This window comes from Amphiprion ocellaris, chromosome 14, assembly GCF_022539595.1.
Source record: "Amphiprion ocellaris isolate individual 3 ecotype Okinawa chromosome 14, ASM2253959v1, whole genome shotgun sequence".
NCBI classification, from domain to species: Eukaryota; Metazoa; Chordata; class Actinopteri; family Pomacentridae; genus Amphiprion; species Amphiprion ocellaris.
Genome location: NC_072779.1, coordinates 9,383,369 through 9,409,280, shown reverse-complemented (window position 1 = coordinate 9,409,280; position 25,912 = coordinate 9,383,369). Strand labels below are relative to the sequence as shown.

At 36.1% G+C, this 25,912-nt stretch overlaps 1 protein-coding gene and 3 long non-coding RNA genes across 4 annotated transcripts in view; 3 read left to right on the top strand and 1 right to left on the bottom strand.

Moving 5' to 3' along the window:
• LOC129350436 (uncharacterized) lies at nucleotides 1-1,698 on the top strand. Its single transcript, XR_008603831.1, has 3 exons — nucleotides 1-128; nucleotides 632-697; nucleotides 1,094-1,698. It is a non-coding gene; the product is annotated as an uncharacterized LOC129350436 (long non-coding RNA).
• Nucleotides 1-21,121, top strand: part of LOC111579986 (uncharacterized) — a 30,933-nt gene extending 9,812 nt beyond the window's left edge. The window contains exon 5 of the long non-coding RNA XR_008603830.1: nucleotides 15,388-21,121. This is a non-coding gene — a long non-coding RNA (uncharacterized LOC111579986). The remainder of the gene's footprint in view (nucleotides 1-15,387) is intronic.
• On the top strand, nucleotides 10,371-12,493 carry LOC129350439 (uncharacterized). The gene is made up of 2 exons (XR_008603836.1): nucleotides 10,371-10,698; nucleotides 10,765-12,493. It is a non-coding gene; the product is annotated as an uncharacterized LOC129350439 (long non-coding RNA).
• Nucleotides 20,064-25,256, bottom strand: sumf2 (sulfatase modifying factor 2). The gene is made up of 9 exons (XM_023297354.3): nucleotides 25,051-25,256; nucleotides 24,811-24,958; nucleotides 24,606-24,720; nucleotides 23,094-23,138; nucleotides 22,595-22,745; nucleotides 21,633-21,688; nucleotides 20,900-20,984; nucleotides 20,499-20,640; nucleotides 20,064-20,405 (listed from the first exon to the last, which is right to left on the bottom strand). The coding sequence occupies exons 1-9, from the start codon at nucleotides 25,103-25,105 to the stop codon at nucleotides 20,303-20,305; spliced, it is 900 nt and encodes a 299-aa protein (XP_023153122.1). The 5' UTR covers nucleotides 25,106-25,256; the 3' UTR covers nucleotides 20,064-20,302.
• Between the last annotated feature and the right edge of the window lie 656 nt (nucleotides 25,257-25,912).

The following is a 25,912-nucleotide window of genomic DNA, read 5'->3' as shown; positions in this document are numbered from 1 at the left end:
GCGGATGTGTTGAGACTGCACGAGAATGACTTTATTTTGGTCTGTAATGAGCTTGCTCTCTTTTCTAAAACTTATCTCTGGGCGGTGAACAGAAGACCGCGCGCTCCCGTTAAGCCCTTCGTGCCCCGGTTTGTTTGACTTTCTGCATTAACACAACGCTCGTCTTTTATGCCTTTCAATACAACTGTCTCACTTTCTCATAACTATTCTAAACAAAAAAAGCTCTTCCGTAATTGCAACTGATGCATATGACTCTTGCTTAATAACAATAACACATTAATGCAACGTCTGTCTTATGTTTTTTGTAAACTCTAAATTTGGCTTTTTGAAGCAGTGAATCCTGTCTCTGTTCATCAGCACTAATAAATTCCAAAACCTTTATGTCGACTCATATTAATTGTTGTTTATCAGTTATTTCGTACAATTACAATAATGTAATTTCAGTAATTTTGAAATGGTCTGAAACCTGTCTTTCAGTAAAGGGGAGAGCAGAAAAGTCGTGGGACTGACATCACTAAAATGCTTCTGATACTTTGTCAGTCAAGCGTTTAATTATAAACATTATTTATTGTGTGCCAACTAAATACATTGCTAAATTTTGTTTTTTTCTTTTTGTAATTTTTTTGTACAGGGGAAGCCATGCTTGAAATCTGAATGGGACGTCACAAAAGAGAAACAGCAGGCAGTATAAACCCAGGTACATAATCATGACGGTGCTGAAATAGGGCGGATCGATGTTTCCAAACAAAGCCGCACCATTTCCACACATGCACACTGCATGTGGTGGGCAAAAGTCTGTATTCGTCCCATTCACCTGCATTCACCACAAAGAAACAACAAACATTGGAGAAATCAAATATTTTCTTTATTTAGAGTTGCCTTGGACACAAACAGCTCTCAATATTTACTTTTTTCTTATTATTGGAAAAATGCTCAAAATGGACTTTGGCTTGTACCTAAACTATTGTCGTCATTATGACAAATTCAGTTTTGGAATTCAAAATTTTTACGGAGTATGCACTTTTAGTCTAATTTTATGACCAGCACGTGGTATGTGTGAAAGTAATTCTTCCTCTCTATTGTTTTTTTCTAGGTGGACAACTCTGAGGACGTTTGGCAGCACAATATGAAGATTGCTGTTGTTTGTGCTTCCTACGCTGAAGATCCTGTAGATGTCTCTCTTATTCTTGACGGCAAGGAGGTTGTGACTGGATGTGGAAATACTGCAAAGCCATGTACACTGCTAATGGGTCTGATATATTCCCTCAATCTTGCTTATCCTCCAACACCGTGTTACACTTTTGAAGTGTTCCAGAAGCTTTTCTTAGATTTAGACGCAATAAAGCTATCCCCCAAAGTACAAACTCTGAAAATGAAGTTGCTGTCCAAAACTTAAAAGATGACATTTTATTCAGCTTTATTCAGCTTGGTATGCCATTGCCATTATAGCAGTTTATGCTATAAAGTTGTATTGTTATTGTGTAGCTCTTGCACATGCTTCAAAGTCATTAATTGTTCATTAATGTTAATACAGTTGCAAAACCTCTGCAGCCATTTCTCAGAGCTGTGCCTTCAGAAAGGACTTTAAGTTTATAATAGTATGACAACAAGAATTGCTGATTTGTTGTTAATTTTTTTTTTCCAAGTGTAAAACCTGGACAAAAAAGGCTGTCAATAATACAAAGTTGTTAAATATTGTCATTTGTATGTTATTGATTTTTCATATTTTCTGTATACACTTTAACAAAACTAGTAGTTATTACTCAAATGTAGTGCTTAAAAATTATTTTGTAATAAGAATAAATATAGTGATACAACGAATAAAATATAAATAACATTTATTAAATTAATTCATTATTGTCAGTGATCAGCACACATAAAATTTACTCAGTATTTCTATGACACACGTAGAAATACTAAAAAAAATCACATAAACCTTAATTCATTATTTCATATAACCAAATATATAAAAATCCATTATGTTGAGTAAGATTTACTTACAAATCGCTTTTAGATTTTACTTGATAAAGGCAAGAGAGCTGTACTTGATTTAGAGTAGTAAAATTTAATAAGAATCTGTTCGTGCAAAAACTTACGAGGACTTTTCTAAGTAAATGTTATTAGTTATTTTTTTCAGTGTTGAAAAGAAAACAGCAAAGTAATAAAATTAAATGCACGGAAATGGGTCAATATATAATTGAGAGACTTTTGAAGTCCATGGGATATATCTTGCATACATTTTTATTAAAAATAAAAATTTTAAAAAATGAATGTTTTTATGTTCATTATGATCACGTCTTTACAAATTATATAATTATTTATTATGGAAACAATCACTTATTAATAAAAAATGACTGGATATCACTAAAATGTCAACTAAATAACCATCCGAATTTGATAACAACCACCATCTAATTAGCTAAACAATAATAAAATGAGCTTATTCAAAAATTGTTTTGATTGTGTTCTTTTTGTTGAGATAATCATGACAGATATTTCTTTTATGACATATATCAAATTTTATATGGAAAATAACAAATTGTATCAGTGTCTGAGAAATCACTTTCAACTAAGTTACCCATTACAAAAACACCTCTCAAGGAAGTGTGTTAATTCCAGATCACATGACCTGCTCCACATGATGTCATTTCCTCCTGAAGAAACGACTGGACAGACTCCAAGGCTTTCTGAGTTATTTAATATAAAGTAGTGTGTGAGTCAAGTGTGGATTTATTGCATGTCAACAGGTTTGCTACAATATCTTTATAAATAACTTTCAATTTCAGTTTGACTCAGTTGTGTATATAATATTTAGAAGAATCTTTCTGTAAAAATGCCATGTGGTGTTTGGTTTTAAGCGGCCATGTTGATTTTAGGCCTGAAAACAGCAAAAATGTCAACTATTGTACCTGTCAGCTCTGTTACAAAAAGTCACGCAATTATATATTGACCCAAATGTTGATTTAAAACACATTTGTGATACGTTACAAAGAATTGTAATCCATCAGAAAATAAGTTTCCTTCAACACATAACTGAGAGTACAGTTTAATAATACAGGAATGTCATTATGTTGGAACAAACAGATAAACAGCTTCACATTTTGACAATATCATTACATGAAAAATCCACTGCACTTTATGCGTAACTTCAGAAAAGACAGTGCTTATGTGATTACACTTGGGGTCCTAACTATATAGTTTGAGGATAGCAGACATTCACATTTTACTGTGAGGGAAAGTTTCTCTACAGCACCGTTACTGAATGAATGGGTCTGGGTTTTGTATGAAAATTTCAGTTTCTACTGACCAGGTGTTCTCAGGTTACAGCACTTATTTTTATTAATGTGAGATTTTGATCTTTTTCTTTACCTGTACTACCTTCTCTCCTCGTGTATCAGCAGACATTTACACTTCTTTACAATTATGTAAAACATACATTCCCCCTCCACTTTACACCCCTATACTAAACTATTTATGTGTAGTTTTTATTTCCTCTCTGAACTGCAGAAGCATCTATAACTGTGACGCACACATACACCTTGTTTAACATGTGAAAGCTCTTCTCAGTTCTTAAAGATGAGAAATGAAAATGAGGCCCATGGGCTTTCTGGCAAAAACGCATCCTGACAATCTTTACAGCTTCAAACATTGACTGTGAGATCTCATGAGGGTGTGTGTGTATGTGTGTATGTTTGTGTATGAATGTATGTTACAGCGGGGTGTGGTGGTGGTGGGGCCGACTGGAGATGCGAAAATCGATTTTGCTAAAAACTTAATTGCTTTTCAAACACCTCTGTCAGAGAATGAAGCCCACGCTGTTTGATTTGAAAGCTGAAATGTTGAAATGTCAACATTTGTAAATGTTCTTAATCGCCTCCCATAGTCAGTCATTTAGTCTTTGAAGATGAACTTCCTTTAACAGCTGCCAGCAGACAAGCCAGATTTGCAAAACCATCCTTCACGCCGCTCTCAAACGCACATTCATTTGCTAATTATGAAGTCACCACTTTCAGTTCTCAGTGAAAACAACAGTGAATTTATTGCTGCTACATCAGTGCACTCAGAGATGAGATCTTTTTACTGCCCAGAAAACACTACATTTGTTTTAAGATACAGAACATGCAGCTCAAACTGCAACAATAAAGTTTTTATTTGGAATCAATTTCTCAATTAGTCATATGGCTAAAACCCAGAAATCATAAATGGCAGAGATCCTAGATTACCAACAACATAAGTTCCTCCTTGAGGCGTTTTAGTTTGAGTCCTTTGGATTTTGTATTAAAAATGTTTTTGAGAACTAACAATCAGAAATATAAATTCCTTTGTAGGGGCAATAAATCATTAACACACTGATTTGGAAAAACTGATAAACAGTAATCACCACACTGTAAATCATATTAAGTTCATTCAGCTTAGAAATGCAAAGTTCCCTGCTTTCAACTGAAAGTCTGTGTTAATAGGACTTTGGTTGTTTCATTTGTTCCAAATTATCTAAGAGTTGTGAAAATGTGAAACTAGCTTAAAGTAACTGAACTTGGGAACATATATGAAGTTGAATCAACTAGTCACATGGATAATGATTACAGACAGACTTGTTTTTCTCTTACATTTTCTAAGTTTAAAGAGTTTGGAGGTTCTTTACGAACTTACAGCCTCAGATGCTCCCAGTTGCAATGAAATAAATTATGAATCTGCACATTTAGGCACTAAATTCAGCACTAACCATTGTCATAGGGTCCGTGTACGGATCTGGTAATTGGATTTTCCGTTCTGAAACGGGTATTGAAAAACAAAAAACGAGTGTTTATTTGATTTTCGTTTTAAAATACAAAAATTAAAATTTAAATACAAGGTGTTTTTCCTTTTCATGATCAAAAAGGGATATACGATTTAAAAAAAAAAGCTTTGATTTTCGTTTTATATTTAGAATAACAAGAAAGTAAAATCAGTAAGAGAGAAACGAAAAAAGGTCCGTTTTTTCATTTTCTGAGACCGGAAGTGGTCATCAGCAAGTGTGGAGCCAAACAGAGTACGGTGCATAGACTGTACATAATTTTTTTTTCGTGAGTTTTCATGGTCAAAATGAGAGATCAGGTGGCCGATCTTAAAATAAATCAATATTGATTTTTTTTTATAGAGCGTTAAAGTTTTGCGAAGCCAGGGGGCGGGACTACTTGATTGACAGTCCGGTCTGGAATGATTGACAGGTCCTATGGAGGAGGCAGCAGAGACTCTGCTCTCCTCGTTTGGATTAATTCTGATATAATAACTGTTGGTTTATTTATCGGTGGAGCAGCACAACATTTTCCACAGACAGTTTTCCTGCCCGTTGGCTTGTTTTAACCAGTTTTCTGCCTTCGGCTGATTCTACCAGCAGACACTGAAAGGACTCTAATAGTTCAGTAAGTAAATGTTTATTTTCGTATCGGTGCCGCTTTTAATGCACTTTATATGCAGCTTTAGTGTCAGATGTAATGTGTGCCATGCACTCCAGATGTTGGTGGAGTTTGTTTCAGTGTGTGTTGACCAGAGAAGAAAGTTAGCATAGTAAATATTAGCTTTAATGTTAGCGATGCTAACCGAGCTAGCTGCTCAGTCGTAGCCTGATTAAAGCTAACGTAGCATCAAGCTAATGTGTTGAGTTTCATGTAAACAGCTGAAGTGTGTTGTGTTCCTGTAATGTGGTTCATTAAGTTCATAAAACTGTGGCTGGTTGACATTAATGTAACGTTCAGGAAACTTAAATGTGATTAAAACAGTAACGTTAATGTTCTAGTTGTCAGTAATCAGCTTTAATTTGACACTAAAACAGACTCTGATAGTTTTAAATGACATCAGTTTCATTAATTTGTTGAAAATTGTCTCATTTGTTGTTGTGATGTTGCTGCTGATTCATTAAAAGCAGATGATCCGTGTTGAAGATACGTTTAGTTCTAGTATCAGAAGTACAAGAAGGAAAATGGAAGTTTAGTTCTGCTACATCAAAGATTTCAGGATTAAAATAACTAAATGAGTCTTTATGCCTCAAACTTTATTTTTACAATAAAGAAATAATGAAATAATCACAGATAATAAAAATATAAATAGCAGAGAAAACCTGAGAGAATAATTTCCTGAAAAGTCTGTGAAGGAAAAGCAGCTTTTTATCCTGAAAGATCAGAATCAGCTCCATCTGACAGCATCAAGTCAACCAGAAAGAAAAGAAAAAAGAAAATGACTTCTTTCTGATCACATCTGTTCCACTGCTCACAGTCTGCTGCTGCTCACATTCTTCACATTTATAGTCCACTTTTAAAAGTTCAGCAGACAGGTGCTCTGCTTTGGAGTGTGACGATGTCGTCGGTGATGTGGAGAGTGAAGTTTCCGTTTCACCCACAGCGTGCTTTAGGGCAGCCGGGTCGGACTTGATGTTTGAAATACTGACCGACAGCTCAGATTTAACTGTCTGTAGTTGTTTTGATGGGTATTAAACTTTCACTCAAAGCCGACAGGAGCTGGGTCTTTAAAATAACCGCCGTCTCGTTACAGAGTGAAAGTAGCAGTTCCTCCTTAAGGTCAGAGATTGCAGCATCTGAGGGCCTCTTCAAAAGAAGACGTAGTTGATGAAGGCGTTCTGGAGCAGGACCAGAAAGACCACGACCAAGCAGCCTTGAGATCTTAGGCAGCGTCTCCCTCAGGTGGGTGTCAACGGTGTTCACGGTCAGGTCTGTGGTAATCCTGTCAAAAAACAAAACAGAAAAAAATCTAGATTATAAATCAACATGTAACCAAAGCACTCTGTGTATAACGCCATAGTATAGGATGTAGTTCAGAAAATGTCAAAGTATAGTATACTTTTCAAGAATAACATAGTATGGCCTGTAGTTCATAGTATAGCATGTCGGCAAAAAAACCCCATAGATTATTATGTGGTTCAAAAAGTGCAAAATGATAGGATGTTGCCTAAAATTGTCATGTATGATATGTGGTTCAAAAAATGTCATAGTGCAGTATATTGTCAAAATAGTATGTTATTCAAGAAAACATCAGAGTATAATATGTCGTCTAAAAAATGCCATAGAATAATATTTCATTGCACAAGTAAAAGTATAGTAATTTTTAAAACTGTTCAAATTCTTGTATGTTGCTAAAAAACAAAACAAAAAAAAAAAAAAAGTCATAGTAATATGTCAATTTAAAAAGCCTATAGTATAGAGTGTCGCCCAACAAACGTCATAGTATAGCATGTCGCTCTAAAAACATCATAGTATAGCCTTTGGTCCAAAAAACGTCATAGTATAGAATGTCGCTCTAAAAACGTCATAGTATAGCATGTCGCTCTAAAAACGTCATAGTATAGCATGTCGCCCAAAAAACGTCATAGTATAGCATGTTGTCCAAAAACCATCATGGTATAGCATGTCGCTCTAAAAATAGTAATCCTTTGGTCCAAAAAACATCATAGCATAGTATGTCGTCCAAAAAACATCATGGTATAGCATGTCGTTGTAAAAACATCATAGTATAGCATGTCACCCAAAAAACATCATAGTATAGCATGTCACTCTAAAATTGTCAAAGTATAGCATGTCACTCTAAAAACGTCATAGTATAGCCTTTGGCTCTAAAAACGTCATAGTATAGCATGTCGCTTTAAAAACGACATAGTATAGCTTTTGGTCCAGCAAACGCCATAGTATAGCATGTCGTTCACAACATATCATAGTATAGCATGTCACTCTAAAAACGTCATAGTATAGCCTTTGATCTAAAAACGTCATAGTATAGCATGTCACTCAAAAAATGTCATACTATAGCATGTTGCTCTTAAAAATGTCATGGTATAGCCTTTGGTCCATGAAACGTCATAGTATAGCATGTCGTCCAAGAACATCAGATATAGCATGTCGTTCTTAAAACGTCATAGTATAGCATGTGGCTCAAAAAACGTCACAGTTTAGCATGTCGTCCAAAGAACATCATCGTATGGCATGTCGCTCTTAAAACATCATAGTATAGCATGTCACTCTAAAAATGTCATAGTACAGCATGTCGCTGAAAGAAAAAGTCATAGTATAGCATGTCACCCAAAAAACGTCAGAGTATAGCATGTAGTCCAAAAAACGTCAGAGTATAGCATGTCGCTCTAAAAATGTCATCTCATAGCATGTCGCTCTAAAAACGTCATACTATAGCATGTCGCTCTAAAAACATTATAGTATAGCATGTCGCTCTAAAAATGTCATCGTTATAGCATGTTGCTCTAAAAACGTCATAGTATAGCATGTCGCTCTAAAAACGTCACAGTATAGCATGTCGCTCAAAAAACGTCACAGTATAGCATGTCGCTCAAAAAACGTCATAGTATAGCATGTCGCTCTAAAAACGTCATAGTATAGCCTTTGCTCTAAAAAATGTCATAGTATAGCAGTCGCTCTGAAAACGTCATAGTTTAGCCTTTGGTCCACAAAACGTTATGTCCTGGCTATCTGAAGTAGGTGAGGAGCAACAGAAAAACAATTACTTGTGTTCAGCAACTCCTTAGGCACCATAATATGTCAAAAGTATTACTTTAACCTTTGAAAATCACAGAAAACAGAGGCCTCATGTGAGGAGTGATTTTGCTTGTGCTAACTTCCTGAGCAGACTAACTTGAAACGCTGGTTTCCAGAGGGTTAGATGAATATTATTTGAAAGAGTAAGTTTACAACAGCACAACAGGAGGGGGTTAAAAACAAATGGGTGTTAGTAAAATAAGATGAAATAAACAGAACTAAAAGTTAACTTCATGTTGACATTGATGGACATTCCAACCATGAACAAAGTAAAAGATAATCAATACGAAAAACAACTCTTCCTGTTCACCTCTTAAAACCCAAAACACATCGCAGTAGCATCCTACATTAAAACTACCAATTGTTCCCTGTTTTCCTTTCTGAAAAATCCAAAGTCCCTCTCCATCTCCCACACATCCACCAACCACTAGAACACATCTCCAAAGTTTCTGCCGGGCCAGCTCAGCTTCCCCTCAGAAGTGCCGCCACCTGCCAGATGATGGAGCCTTTTGAGAGGCATCTGGCATCGTGACTGGACTGTACTTTGGTCTGTTCCAATCCAGCTCAGCTCCAGAGACGGCAGGCGGGACGAGTCAACGGAGGCCGGGTGGACGAAGGCATGCAGCTGAGTCGAAAAAAAAATGTGATTTTTCAACATGTTGTAAAAACGTGCCATATGATGAAATAATGTAAAGTGGGCTGTGAAAAACACTCCAGAAAGGTTTTCTTTGAAAAAAAAATCATCATGAATTTTTGGCGCAAAAAAACGCCATAGTATACTATGTCGAAAAAAAAATGCGATTTTTCAACATGTTGTAAAAACATGCCATATGATGAAATAATGTAAAGGAGGCTGTGAAAAACACTCCAGAAAGGTTTTCTTGAAAAAAAAAATCATGAATTTTGGCGCAAAAAAACGCCATAGTATACTATGTCGAAAAAAAAATGCGATTTTTCAACATGTTGTAAAAACGTGCCATATGATGAAATAATGTAAAGGAGGCTGTGAAAAACACTCCAGAAAGGTTTTCTTTGAAAAAAAAATCATCATGAATTTGGCGCAAAAAAACGCCATAGTATACTATGTCGAAAAAAAATGCGATTTTTCAACATGTAAAACGTGCCATATGATGAAATAATGTAAAGGAGGCCGTGAAAAACATTATGGTAAGGTTTTCTTTAAAAAAAAATCATCATGAATTTTGGCGCAAAAAAAACGCCATAGTATACTATGTCGAAAAATGTCATTTTTCAACATGTTGTGAAAACATGCCATATGATGAAATAATGTAAAGGAGGCTGTGAAAAACACTCCAGAAAGGTTTTCTTTGAAAAAAAAATCATCATGAATTTTGGCGCAAAAAAACGCCATAGTATACTATGTCGAAAACAAAATGCGATTTTTCAACATGTTGTAAAAATGTGCCATATGATGAAATAATGTAAAGCAGGCTGTGAAAATCACTCCAGAAAGGTTTTCTTTGAAAAAAATAAAATCATGAATTTTGGCGCAAAAAACGCCATCGGAAAAAAAAAGCGATTTTTCAACATGTTATAAAAACGTGCCATATATGAAAATAATGTAAAGGAAGCCGTGAAAAACACTCCAGAAAGGTTTTCTTTGAAAAAAAAATCATCATGAATTTTGGCGCAAAAAAACACCATAGTATACTGTCGAAAAAAAATGCGATTTTTCAACATGTTGTAAAAACGTGCCATATGATGAAATAATGTAAAGCAGGCTGTGAAAAACACTCCAGAAAGGTTTTCTTTGAAAAAAAAATCATGAATTTTGGCGCAAAAAAAACGCCATCCGGAAAAAAAAAGTGATTTTTCAGCATGTTGTAAAAACGTGCCATATGATGAAATAATTTAAAGGAGGCCGTGAAAAACACTCCAGAAAGGTTTTCTTTGAAAAAAAATCATCATGAATTTTGGCGCAAAAAAAACGCCATAGTATACTATGTCGAAAAAAAATGCGATTTTTCAACATGTTGTAAAAACGTGCCATATGATGAAATAATGTAAAGGAGGCCGTGAAAAACACTCCAGAAAGGTTTTCTTTGAAAAAAAAAACATGATTTTTGGCGCAAAAAAAAGGCCATAGTATGCTATGTCGAAAAATGTCATTTTTCAACACTAAATCTTATTGAAAAACTCTAAGGTACATTAAAAAAAAAAGTCCAGAAGTGTCATTTTTCAACACTAAATCTTATTGAAAAACTCTAAGGTACATTAAAAAAAAAAGTCCAGTAGATGTCACTCTGCTTTGAAATAGCATGCAGAGCAAGTTAGTCTGCTCACAGGAAGTTAGCATGAGCAAAATCACTCTTCACATGAGGCGTCTGTTTTTTGTGATTTTCAAAGGTAAAGTAATACTTTTGACACATTATGGTGCCTAAGGAGTTGCTGAACAAAAATGTGTCATTTGAAATGTAAAAAAAAAGATTTAAAAGGGTAAAATAATTTTTCTCAACCGTTTGGTAGAGGTCAGTATTTTAAAAATCGCTGGGTCACTTCATAATAAAACCATTGATTGTTGTTATTAGTGCCCCAAAGAGATAAGAAAGATAAAGAAATATTTTTTCATTGCCTTTTTCTTGGTGAGGATGTTTAAGGGTTAACTTAACATCTGTAAACAAAACAAAAACGTATCAACAAAGTTTTCTGTTAGAGTTTGTGTTCTTGTAAGTTTAACTCCAAGATTTTAAATACTTTCATTTACTGCAAATGAATATCTACTCCAAATGTCTCACTAATAATCATTATCAGCCTTAAAAACCCACAAAACACCCCTCTATACTTGACCACACTTAGTACAGTCTGGTTCCCCCTTCTATAAATCTGCTTGGAATCGTCCACTTCCTGTTTGTCAAAGTGGCCTTCTACCTGGACAGGTTTTGTTGGAGCTCATGCAACAAACATTTTGGGTAACTGCACTTTAATATGGATGGATGACACTGAATTAGAGTCTGTTTTAATGAGACTGAGGACTAAGATGTGTAGCTCTGTCATTAAGTATGAAATTATTTCTCAGAATTCACAGAGAAAAGTCTGAAATGTTTGCTAGGTTAGCATCCCACATGTTCTTTGGCTCAGCTAAAGCTAACTCTCTCCAACTTCTGGATCTCTTGAGTTGCTTGTTGTTAAAATATGTTGCTAAAGGTGCTGAAGCTCAGAAAGTCTGAGATGTTTGTTCAAAATAAGCTCATTCTCAAGTCTTATCTGAACTGTCCTCTTTTGTTTGAACTTTCCCTAAACTTAGGAGTTAATGACAGAGCAGCACATCCAGACTCAGTCTCATTTATGTAGAGATTAAACTTCAGTGTCATTCATTGATGTTAAAGTGCAGTTTTTCAAATGTTTGTTGCACATGCTCCCGACCAAACCAGTTCAGGTGGAAGACGATGTGAAGAGAAAGCTCCAGAGGATGAATATCACACATTTACGTTGGAAATAAATGTCCTTTAATTAGACATTGTCATGCAAAAGTTGGATTTCCCTTTAATGATGTTCAAATCTTTGTTGAGTGTTTTGATGATGTTGGTTTCTAAATGTTTTCTGACACTCGGCCCCAAAGATTAAAACCTTCTATGGCTCACAAGCTGCAACAATTCACACATTCTCAACTATCTTTCTGACTAAACTAAGATAAAAAAGTGAAAAACTGCCTGATTCCTGCATCATGAATGTAAATCTTTTTGGGTTTTTATGACAGTAAACTGAATATATTTGGGTTGTGGACAAAACAAAACGTTTGTCATCTTTGGGAAACACTGATCAATGTTTTCCACCATTTTTTGACATTTTATAAACCAAAACAAGAAATGAATTACTGGAGAAAACAACAGATTAATCGACAAAGAAAATGTATTTTCCAACATATAAGGCTGAATTACTCCAACATTACAAGATACATACAGTTTTAAAACATGACAAAGTAAAAGAGTTTTATTTTCTGTCTGTCCTTTATTTTCTTGACTAATCCAATTTATTATTTGGTTTTTAAGAGACTAATGGACAATTAAAATAACCTTCTCCACTAAAACTAATAAACATGAGGTCAAATAGAAGGAACAGTTTTAAATACTGCAGTCCCACGACAACAAGAATAAAGCTTCTCAACAAAAACTAAATCTGCTGGTGGATTCCATTAAAGTCCTAATAAATGATTATAAAGTGTGATACTAAAGGTTTGTGGTGCTAAAAATCTCCAAGTAAAGATATCAAGTTGAACATCTGGATGGAGGCTGATAAAAGTTGACCTCCCTTCATTTCTCTGGAGCCGACTCCATGGATTTTATGGATGGTGGTTAAAGACCTGCTCTTCTAGTGGTCTTCCTTCTAGTCGCTGTAAAAAGTCAGTCCATCCTGGCCGACTTCAACACCTCTTCATGACAACTTGTTCTGCCTCAGACCTGGTGGAAACTCCAGAAACTGGGGAAAACCCGTGGAGACTCGAAGAACTCGTGGAGACTCGAAGAACTCGTGGGGCGGGGGAAGGTGTGGTGGGTGGTGGGGGGAGGTGGGGGAGTAGAGGGGAGAGGCCGCCACCCACCTCCCCGCCTACTCTCCGCCCTGACTCCACCCAGACTCCGCCTTGGCTCCACCCATGTGGTGACTTCAGAAACTACGATGCCAAAGGGACGACGAATTTATTTCTTTTTATCTGATCTGTAGCTCAGTGAGTTAAGGATTTGCCTATGGAGCTGCAGGTCGCTGGTTCAAGACCAGACACTTCTTAAATTTTCTCAAAATCCTGACAAAGACAAAGAAAGAAAATTGCCCGTGGCGGGTCTCGAACCTGCGACCTACCACTTGGTAGTCCTCTTCTTATCCCCCTGAGCTATCCGCTCAGATACTAATTCTTCTTTTTTTTGCGCATTTATCATCTATTTTTCAGCGTTTTCGAATCTTTTTTTAACTCGAGTCTCGTCTCGACCGTTTTTCTCAGGAGGTTGGACTTCAGCCTTTGTGCTGGAGGGTGGAACCCTCAGTTCCAAGACTTTCCAAAGCCTCCAGACCTCCCGAGTCCTCAGGACCTGAGCTTTCACACAGTCTGAGGGCTGAAATTTTCTAAGTCCCACAGTAGTTCTCTGTTAGATTTAACTTTCAGACAGTCCAAGGACTGATATCTTCTCAGTTCCTGAGTAGTTCTCTGTTAGTTTGAACCTTCAGACAGTCTGAAGGCTGAAGTTTTAAAAGTTTCTCAGTACTTCTCTGTTAGTTTGAACCTTTCCACAGTCCGAGGACTGAAAACCTTAAAGTTCTTGAGCAGTTCTCTGTTAGTTTGAACCTTTAGACAGTCTGAGGGCTGAAATTTTAAAAGTTTCTCAGTACTTCTCTGTTAGTTTGAACTTTCTAGTTAACAGAAGCCTTAAAACTTGTGACCATGAGTCTTGATTTCACATTTAGACCATCGATCTGAGTTCTTCTCAGACCTTCACCTGTGGGTTTTTTAGAAATCCTGAAAAAACTTTGATTCTCTTCACTGAACAGTAAAGTTTGTGGAGATCAGAAGGTAACATTAGTTTGATCCATGCCTTCAACTAATAGTAGACTTCTGGAAAGCAGTTTTCTGAAATGAGTTCTTAGTAAATCTGTCCACAATCAAACCAAGAACACAGAAAGAGGAAATGTTTGAAGAAACAACTTGTTTTCATTTCAGACTAGAAAACGCTTTAAGACGGTTATCTGTTTTTGATTTTTTTGATCATTTTATTGACTCCTGTGTAATTTGATCTTCTAAAGTCTAACTGGTGTCTTTTCAAATGTTTTGTCTTTAGTTTGATTCTTCTTAAATGTTTAGTTTTGCTCTTTTCTCACCTTTTATTCTTTTCTAATGTCTGATTTGATTTCCAAATGTTTTGTCTTTTTAATGTTTAATTGTTTTTTCAAATGTTTTATCGGCTTGTTCAAAAATTTTCCTTTTCTTTCCCAATGTTTAATTTTTCGATTAAACCTTTAAGGTTTTTCTTTTTAAATGTTTACCACCTTTTAATTTTTAATTTTCTTTTTAAATGCTTCATTGTATTTTCTGTTTAATTCCTATTTAAAGTTTTATTGTCTGTAAGATTTAATTTTGTAATTAAACATTTAATTTTTTAATTAGATGTTTTGTCTTTTTAAAGGTTTAATAATCTAATTAAATGTTTATTTTTTTAAATGTTTAATATTCTTGTTTAATTGTATTTTTTAAATATTTGTCTAAAATATTTCCTCTTTAATGTTTAATATTTTTGTTTATAAAATTTTGTTTCATTTCATAATTACGTTTTGTATCTTCTATTTAATTATCTAAATATTTTGTCTGTTTAATATAATTTAATTGTATTTAATGTTTAATTTTCTTTTTAAAAGTTTTATTGTATTATTTTTTTTTCCTTTGATTTAATTGCTTTTTAAATGTAATTTATTTCTTTAATCTTTTTTTTCTGTGAGGATTTTAAGCCCAACCTTAAAAATGAAACAAACCCTTAAATCACAATGAAAATACTTCTGTTGTCACAATCATGAGTTAGTCAATTATTCAGTTTATCAATTCAACTTTATTTGTTTAGCACCTTTCACACAAATGACAAAACTAAACAAGCAAAGAGAAAAAACTATGCTAAAAAAAATGATTAAAACTGAAAAACATATTTTTTAAAAAAAGATTTAACATTTTAATAAAATATGTTTTGTCCAGGGGATGGAGGGAGTTTATTGAAGTCTTCTTGGGCTCACATGGGAAATCATTTAAAATATAAACTTGATATTCAGTACAAGGAAACTGGAAACTGCAGAGCGACAGCAGAACCAACAATATCTCCTATTTTCTCCTTTAATGAGTCGACTCTTCTTGTGCTTTCAGACCAAAGAACTACAGACTCTTGGTACAGGACCTCACTACACGGGTCAAGAAGGTTTCCATCTCATTTCTACTCTGAAGCTCACCTTCTCCTGCTCAAACTGCTGACAAATGTTTCTGCTGCTCTAAAGTCTGGTCTCCAGAACTCCCTAAAAACTCTCAAAGTCTCTTCTGCTGCAGGTTGCTTTGTAGAACTGTTCCAGAAAACCTCACTAAAGCACACGGAGGGGCCTCAAGATAGTCGTCCAAATGACACCATACAAAAACCAAACTAGCACAACCCAAACGCTAAAGTCTCCTGCAGCCTACCAGAGAACCTCTGAGAACAGAGAATCAGGACAGGAACTCTTACCTTCTGGACAACCAACGTTGGTTCTCAAACAAGAATACAGAATGTGTCTGACCAGAAACCTCTGAAGACTCACTACAGCCAAGATAAAGACACAGCTGCACCAAATCCACTAATCACTGCAGACATTAGCACCATGTGCTAACTGTGGCTAAAGAACCACATTTACCAAGACAACTATCCAGTACAAAGCCCTAAAACACACCAAGAAACACATTAAAGACAATTTTACTGCTGGAAGCTGCAAGCCAACGCCTAAAAAACAAACTAAAGCAATGGAGCCAAACCCGATTCAGTGGTGAAGAGAAACAGAGGAAATGTTTGCCTGCAGCCACATAAAGCAGGAAGACACTGAGCTGCTCAGGTGTTCCTGATAACACCAAGCTGCTCAGGTGTTCCTGATAACACCAAGCAGCCACCTGGACAGCCAATAGGAACACAGCTTACTGGAAGTCCAGAGGGCTGGGTTAGTGAAGGAAATTTAGTTTAAAGTTGAAGCAGAAAGTTAACAAAGTTGAAAACCACCTTCTGATACCTGAAATCTCTGAGTTTTCACACAAAGAACGCCTGAACATGTCAAACTGGTTCCATAGTAGAACCATCATTATAAAAACGTCATATTATGGTGTGTTGCTCAAACAACATTAGGACCCGGCTGTCTAGGGTCGCTGAGCAGCAACACAAAAACAGGAAAAACGCTGGTTTCCAGGGGGTTAGGCGGGTATTTATTTGAAAGAGTAAGTTTACAAGAACACAACATATGAACAGAAAAATCACAAACTCTGTCTTTAGTTCAGCTGAAAATATTAGTTTTTGTCTTTTTTATTGACCAAACTTTTCAGGAAGTAGATGAAGAATAATTAAAGCTCTCATGTAGAAGTCCAACTTATTTTGGATCCTTGTGGAGAGTTTAATCTTAGAGTTTGTAAAGCTGTTGAGTTTTTAGAGTCACATGGATTGTTTTGACATTTAATAACCGAGTCCTGAAATAAAATTACAGTTGTGGATTTCTGTCATTTAGTCTGGACTAAACAAATAACAGCAGCATAAATCTCAAACGTCATTATGAGGAGTCTGGATTGAGGTTTCTCACATGATAATGATCAAAACATGAAATTTAGGTTGGTTTAAAGGAATATTCCACCTTAAATCTTTGACTGTTGACCTAAAAGGTTGGTTTCAGGAAGTATTCCACCTACAAGGTCCTCAAACATCCACCTTAAAGGAACATTCCACCAAAAATCCTTAGACATGAACCTAAAATGTTGGTTTAACCGAGTATTCCATCCAAAATCCTCAAAGAGACCTGAGGGGCTGGTTAAAAGGAATATTCCACCTAAAACCTCAAATATAGACCTGAAAGGGTGGTTTAGAAAAAAATGGTAGCAGTGGTGCAATGGTTAAGTCTCTGGACTGCTGATCAGAAGGTCAGTGGGTCAAACCTTGATGTAGCCACCATTGGACCCTTAAAAAAAAAAAAAAAAAAAAAACGTGGTTTATTGTTTTTTTTAGATTTTATTTTGAAACGGAAAAACGAATGAGCGAACCATACATGGATTCAAAATATACACGGACCTGGTTGCCTGGCAACTGCGCAGCGCTAAGAACAGTCCTGATTAAAAAAACAAGTTGTAACGAATGAACTGAGCTTTTAGAGGTGTTTTTGAGTAGATTTTGTCACCTTTGAACAGTGAACATTTGGGAGTGAAACTTGTTTGCGGTCTTAGTTAAACCCTCTTCCAGGGAGCAAATGTGTCCTTCAGCTTTTTTTCTACAGGTTTCAAAGAAATGTTGGGCTGAAGTTTCAAGAGTCAGCAAACCTTTACAATTCAGAAATGTAAATCCCACATTAGTATCATATTATACATAAGACAGGCTGCACCAACAAATATTATTTAATGACATTATTGCTAGTTTTACATGGTTGAAAATGAGTAAAGTAATATTAAAAATTAAGTAGCTTTGCACACCAAGAAAGTCAATCCAAGTTTATTGATGTAGATTTGTTTCTGAGTTTCATCAGTAAGGAGATGCTTAAATTAAGACAAATTACTAAAAAATAAAAATGTGTACCATTTACCCCCAGTGACTATAAAAGAAGACGAGACACCATTAACTTTCAGCACCCATTGCAGAGACAGTGGAGAGAGTTTATCAGACAGTGGAGATGTGCAGGTCAGACGCATAGACTGTATAATAAAGTTATAGAGTCTTTGGTCAGATGAGCAACAAGTGTCCAACCTCTGGAAACATCCAGTCACATAAAATCTCTTTTCCAACTTTCCTGTTCAGCTTCCCGACAGTTTCCTTGTAGAACCGGTATTTTCAGCAGCATCATAAAACTCATCTGGGTTGAGTCTGTGCTTTAACTTTCTTAATGGAACTTAATTAGTTTCCTCAACTGATCACAAAGAGGCAGCTGTTTGAAAAGGTAAATCTCCTCCAAAGTATGCTTAAAGTTCACACTGAATCATTTTAATTAGAGTTTGGAAGCAACAGAATAAAATGTATCAAGGTTCAGAGTGAAAACTAAACTGAGGTTTAAATGGAATCTCTTCATTTTTAACTAGTTCTAAAGTTTGAAGCAATGTAACTGAATTTAAAGTGCAGCCCAGGATTAATGTTTAATAGGACTCCTGTGCCCATGAAGTGAGCTTAGTCATCAGGTATCACATCTGCAAAAAAGCAAAATACAAGCCCCATTTCCCCAACACTGCTACACATGTTGTAACTAGTGAAATCTTTTTTTCAAAATTATACGACTACATGAATAATAGGAGTCCTCTTATACAGCCTTTGTTGTCACAGTGCCAGAGATTTCAGAGAAGGAACAACACTTTGTTCTGGAGGAACGTGCACGGCTTCCACCGACTTGAAAACAAACACGTTTTCACACATGAATCCATGTGTGTCGGGTTTGTTGATTTCTTGAAGAATGAGGTCGTGCATCAAATTCTGTTGACTATAAATTTGATATTTAAGCATTATTTTACACTTGTTTCGGGGGCCTAATGAAAGTTTTGCTTTTTTTATATTCTAAAATTTAATGTAGTATTTTTTTAAGGTAACATAAAGCAGCACTGTTTTGGCTTTTAGGGCAAATTATTTGAAAACTTGAGCATGTTCATGAGAAGAAAGAAAGGAACAGAAACCCCCCAGAAGGTGAGATGTAAAAGCCTGATTTTTAGATTAATCAGAAAGACATGTCTTTTTTTTATACATTCCTTAAATGACAGATGTTAGAACCCAGACACTATTTTATTTACTACAGAGGCATTCATTTCTCTCTACAAAACACAGCAATAACAAACCATCACATGCTGAAATCATACCAAAGAAATGATGAGTTCTGTTTTTAGAACATTTTTTGAACTGAGCCATGTTGGTTTTTTAAAAAGCTGACTTTTCAAATTGAGACAGATGGTTACAAATGTTGGCATTGCTTTTTTGTTTGTTTTTTTAATTTAGCCTTTATTTATACATGTAATCTCACTGAGACACTGGGTCTCATTCTCAAGAGAGACCTGTGTAATTGTAATTTTTACACCTGAAATCATGATTATGATTAATATCAACTTTAGAATTCTTTTTTTAAAATCTAATCAAATGCAACTATGGCATCTCAAAAACGTGCTGACAGTGCACTTTGCTGCCGGAGTTAAAATAAAAATTCTGTAAAAATGTGGTCTCAAAATAAAAACTGAGAAACGCAGAAACTCTGCAGACACTTCAGACATGAACTGTGATGCTCTGTGAAAATGTAAGGCTGTTCCGGTGGACTGATTTCTATAAAAAACGTGTAGATTTAAAGCAGATTTCCTTACGTCTGTATGATTTGCAAACTGTCCCTATTGGATCAGTGTTACGAGAACAAAGGTTTCATCTTATGTTTTGCTTTATGGACATGTTTAGCCTTGAAAAAAAATCAGTGTCAATTAAAGACGAAAGTAAAAAGTAACAGAAGTTTTACTTGAAACTCAAAACAAAACTGGAGTTTGGATAAAATGCCTCTTCTGTTTTGTGTAACTGAATGAGTCCGATCAGTCGGCCGCTCGCCATGAGAAAGTAAACAAAAAGCCAGAGACAGAATTAAAGAAGCTGTGACTAAACTAAAGAGCTGATTTACTCTCCAGTCACATAAAACACCCAACAAAAGACAGATCACCCAGTGAGCAGAAGGAAGACTACCAATGCTGGCAGGCAAAGAGTGTCCTGTTTCTTCCATTCAGTGAATAAAATCAATGAGACATTTAATCAAGGCTCTTTAGTTGGGCTTTAAAATTACACGGATGAGATTCAAATTGTTCATAGAAATGAAAAACACTAAACGCTACTTTTTAATGAAAGTCATTTATTTCTTAAAAGGTATTGATTAGTATGTTTGCTTTTATTCTTTAGCAAATTCTTTAAAAAAAAAAAAAAAAAAAAAATCAAAGTTCTCCACAGGAGACATATAGTTTGTTTCTGTGCTCATTGATCCCTTACATTTTCTTGTTGTCAACTTTAATTTCAAATGAATCATTGCTGGTTCAAATGAATGAACTTGCTTATTATTTTTTCTGCCTCTTACTATAATTCTGCTTTGTCTTTTTTCTTCCCTTGATTCTGTCCATCGCTTGCAGCACATCTGAATCCAAGGTTGTCAGAGGCAGAGTCGGGAGTGTTGCCCATCCTGCAGGACACAGAATCACATCAATCAGTCAATCAAGAAGGTCGTGTCGAAGTTCTGAGTCTGAAAAAAGAAAACGCTTTTCCAGTTACTCACCTGGTTGTGATTTGAGCCTTGTGATTGGCTGATCCGTCCACCGTGTCGATCCAGGAGGCGCCACGCAGCACATACATCGGCCTCGCTCCTGGAAAGGGTGTGGACGTCCACTCCCATGTGTTTCCCATCATATCATACAGTCCTGCAAGAACAATCAACATGGTGCTTGTAATATTATAAGGAGCAACAATCAACCTTCAGAATATTTCAGTTTTCTTTAACCTCACAGAGACGTGAGAGTTTCTCAAAGCCACAAACTCACAGCAGACAATCTCAGACTTAAGTTAACAACCTTAAATGCATTTTTGTAACATTTTTTCTTTTTTGTCTATTCAACTAAAGGTAATTTGTTTACCATGTAGTACTTCTATCATCTCATTAATGTGTTATTTTTTTTTTACCATAGCTGTTCTGTGGAGGAAAGGCTGTGACAGGAGCGGTGCCATGGTAACCATCCTCTGCAGTGTCTCCATCTGGAAACAATCCCTGAAACATGCAGAAAAACCACCAGCTCATTATTACAAATCATGTTTTTTCACATGAACGTGATTGTTCTTGCAAAAGAATGAATGTCTGTCTACAACATCTATTATTATTCACTGAAATAAAGAGCAAAGTCAATACTTACTTTCAATACTAACACTATTAACAAAAATGACTTGAAACTCCAACAAAATGACTCCAAACTCGAACAAAATGACTCAGAACTCTAACAAAATGACTCAAAACTCCAACAAAATGACTCAAAACTCCAACAAAATGACTCCAAACTCCAACAAAATGACTTGGAACTCATATTGTTCAGGTTTTGAGTCATTTTGTTCAAGTTTTGAGTCATTTTGTTTGAGTTCCAAGTCATTTTGTTTAAGTTTCTAGAAGGGTTGCGCTAAATACAATTATCCAAATAGAAGAACACTCATGTCATCATAGTTTATTAAAAACAACATACATTTGTCTTATTGATAGGTAGGTCTTAATGATGCTAACCCTTTTGTCCCCAGAGTTTTACATTTACCCTGAGAAAGTATGCAGAAATAAGTAGAAATCTTTCATATCAGACCCATCATCAAAGCCTTATATGAGAACAACAAACTGCTAACGCTACTGCAGTGTGCTTCATTATAGTCGACTGACCTGCCACAGGTTGGTTCTGTTGGCCTGGAACTTGTTCCCCCACGGATAAGTCCGACCTGGAGCATAATGGAGAGTAAACAACAAAATTACATTCCCAGTTCACGATCGTGAAAAGCGGTTTTCCCTCTTTCATTAAGACACTTATCATGTGTATTTATCTAAAACTCTGCCTAAAATGTAGTTTATGTTTCCTTTGTTTGCTAATGAAACCCAAAAAGTCATTCTTGCTTGATATAACAAATACATTCTGACATAACTTTTAAAAAAAAATGTCCTTCAATCTACTTTCAGCAGGTTTTTTTCCCCACGTTTTCCACCTCTTTGACCTGCAGTATCTTTGAAATTATTAAAGATAAACGTCTAAAATTTTCATTATTTCTCAATATGGCATTCTGCAATACTGGACAAGTAGATCAACTATTCTGTGATTATGGGTGAGAAGAGATGAGAAACAAATAAAGCCATTATGGAAATCCCCATCTTTGAGCACACATTCAAAAAACATTATTTTCATTTAACCTTCATAAATGATTGAGCAGGCATGGTATGTGACAAAAAAACTCCAGAACTCTTTTTTTTTTTTTTTAAATTATGGGCATATTGGACTGATGGTCCAATTTGACTGGTGTTAGTTCTGAGAAATTATCATCAAAACACAGACTAAAACTGTAAATGTGTAAAAAAAAAAACAAAAAAAAAAACCACACTCTAAGTGAGCCAACGGGCAAATTTGTCTTGGATGGTACTTAATGCATCAATCTAAAATTTCACAGATACCATTTCATAAATCCATAGTTTATGATGAAAAATTACAAGCAAATAAGAGACAGTTGAGCAGAAGCCCCCTGATCATGTGAGAAAGAAGCTTCAACATAAAATACCAAGTCCTCCCTCTGTCAGTCTATTATGAAGACAGCACATGTAGTAATGTTGGTGCTTTCAGATTCTAACTGTGACTGTACCTTGCAGTCCCCCACGTGCAGCCCACTCCCACTCCTCCTCCGTCGGCAGCCTCTTGCCCTTCCACTGGCAGAAGGCCTGAGCGTCGTTCCAGCTCACCTGAACCACCGGGAAGTCCAGGCGCTCCCGAATACCTGAACCAGGCCCTGCAGGCTGAACAGTGGAGGTGGAAGAGGCAGGTATGGTAAGAGTTACAAACAAACTTCTGTGCTTATAATTGGAGCAGGTAAACGCCCTTGACCACCTGATTGTAAAAGAAGCGCAGAATTTAAAAGTGGATATCAATAAGTCGCTAGTGTGATGTGTGTCTGGTTGAGGAGCACATGAGAAGAAGTTCAGAGGGGAAAGAGAAAAAGGACAAGAAGAAGTTGGCCAGGTCTGATACTTAAAAGCTTTAGTCCAGTCAGCCTCAGATCAGCTGTTCTAGGTTCTAACCACAGGTGTGTTCCATAAACAAACTAAGGAGGAGGTCAGCACAACAGGAAAACATAAAACTCTCACCTGTCTCCAAAACACTCGCTCTATAGGCAACCACCAGGGAGCAGACTGGAGGGAAAAGATGAAAAAAATAGTCAAAAGTTGTTCACAAGACAGTTAAAAAAGGCCACTGGTATCTGTAAAGCCTAATAAATGCTCTGCAGTAGTGTAGTATTTGTAGCAGATATTCTATAGCTTGTCAAATGAAAGTGCTTTAGTGGGAGAAAACTGAACTTTTCTTTATTTCTGAGGCTTTCTTAGTTCTGACTAACTGGTTGGGAGTCACAGGTATTTAATCTCATCTCCAAATCCCCTGACTACTGGACCATTAACAACCCATGACTCATATGCCTCAAGGTGTAAATGGTTATGAAACTTCCTGGAGAGGGATGCTTCAAAGTGTAAATGGTGGTGAAACTGTCCAGGGAGGGCTCTCAAGACTAAATACTAGGTACCACAGACCCCTCCTCTGTTTATTCCTCCACTCCTCTCTCAGACCGTCTTCTGTGTCCAGAATGTGAACATTTTTGTCTTCAAAGGAGTTTTTTTCTCATATGATTTGACTCTACAATTGTACAATTTCATTTAGCAGATGCTTTTATCAAAGCGACGTACGTTTGAGAGTAGATACAACACAAGCAAGGATCTAGTCAGGAGAAAACAACCCGGATAAATGTCATGAAACAAGTTCAAGTGTGACAATCGGACAGTGGTGTTTCCAGGCACTGCAGACGTAATAGGACATTTTATATTTATGCTTTTGCAGTCTGTCAAGTGCAAAGGTGTTCAGTATAGATCTGAGGTTTTTGTCTTTTCTTAAAGACTGATTTGGACTCTGCAGATCGAACAGAGTTTGGTAACTCCGGGGAACCACAGAGGAGAAGAGTCTAGCTATGGACCGGCCCTGTTGTGGTGGTTGTATCAGGCGCCTTTTGTTGGCTGAGCGTAGTGAGCAGGAGTGATTGTAGACCAGAATGAGAGAGATCAGGTAGGAGGGAGCTGCTTTCATTGTAGTTTTGAATACAAGTGTCAGAGGTTTGAATTTTATGCGGACAGCAGCTGGAGGCAGTGAAGTGATCTGAACAGCAGGGTGATGTGCTGTTTTTGGCTGGTTGATTAAAGAGCCTGTACCAGGAGTTGTGCTGCAAGTTGCTCCTTACTAGTCTGTTAGAACTAAGGAAGCCTCTTGGATGAGAGGTAAAACGTCTTCAAGAACAAAAACAACAACAAAAAAAGATGTCCAGGTACCTTCTGCTGATGCCCTTTGGATTGCCATGACTTGGCAGACTGAAAGTCTACACAGATGTACTGTCAAACATAGTGAGACTGCCCAGTAACTTTCAATTATTTCCTTTAGCTCAAATATGTGAAAATTCAATGATAATAATGTAAAACAAGGCAGAAAAATCTTCAGATGTTAGAAACTGCAAATAGTGAGACTACAATTTATAAATTAATGGCAAATTAATATCAGGCTATCAAGAAAGTATTCTGATTATTTTTTTAAAAATGAGAGAGAAACATAAATCCCAGTACCTCAATTCTCTGAGTGACCTTCTTTTTCAGCTCATCTGACACAAAGTCTTGAAACACAAAACTCCAGCCAAATGTCTCAGCTTCAGTTTTGTACTTCTGCGCTCTCACAAAGTCTCTGGAATGAAAACCACACCACCCACTCTGTTATGTTATCGTTTCAACTCTACATCATACATCTTATTATCAGTGTTTACAGTGCTGTTACCTGAAGTCAGTATTTGTTACAGGGTATTTGTCCATTTTAAAAGGCTGCACTTGGACCTCCTTGGTGGGAGACTCTCCGTCTCTGCCGTCCGCTGCGCTGGTTCCCATCAGCATCTTTCCTCCGGGGATGTTCAGCATCTCCTCCGTAGCTGTCAGGAATAAACAACAAAAATAAACATCTAAATAAATCATTTTAATTCAATGTTCACATACTGGTTTGGGATGTTCGGGCAGCTCTTACCCGCCGCTGACAGTAAAAACGCAGCAAATATCCAGAACGCCATTTCAACGTTCATTGTTTCTTTTTTAATGCTAACATTAATCAGAAAATAGGCTTAAATTAAAATATACATGCGTTAACTTCTCAAACTTCGATTTTCTGGCAACATTTCTTGTCGTTTCTGTCGGATATATTTCACTGTTGCAACGGTCCAACCACAAAGAGGTTCCGTGTAAACTAAAGTTCCGCTTACAAACCGGAACACAAGATAATTTACTTCATTTACTTTTTTTTAATTTCCGTTAAGTTGTACTTCATGCCACACAAAGCTGTTGATTTGTTGGATCGTGGAAATACGCTAAATTATATCCACGAGTCATTTTGTAAAAGTTATGTGAGAAAAAAATATAAGTTCTGCTAAAATATTTTCGGAAGATCCAAACTTTAGGAGAGTTTTAGTTATTCGAGTGGTACAAAAGTATTTAGATCCTTTACTTACAACTGCAAATACAACAATAAGAAAATACTCCACATTAAGTAAAAAGATTTGCACGAGAATCACACTTAAATGGAAAAAGAAGCAAAAGCAGCATAACACAGTTAAAGTTCGATTTTTCTGATACATTATTTGATACGACAATTTGATTATTACTAATGAAACTAGCTCCTTACATTAAATGGAAGAGGAAAGAAAAAAGCATGTTCTGATGCACAAATTACAAAGTCTTTCTTCACTGCTTCTCTAACTTTTGATTTCTGGTGATAGATTATTTTAACATTTATTAAAATAAGAATGTCAGACGTTTTAAGAGAAAAAAACTCAATTTTGTGGAACTGTCAAAAACTCATAGGCATCTAAAATGTGACCCTAAATGTACACCGT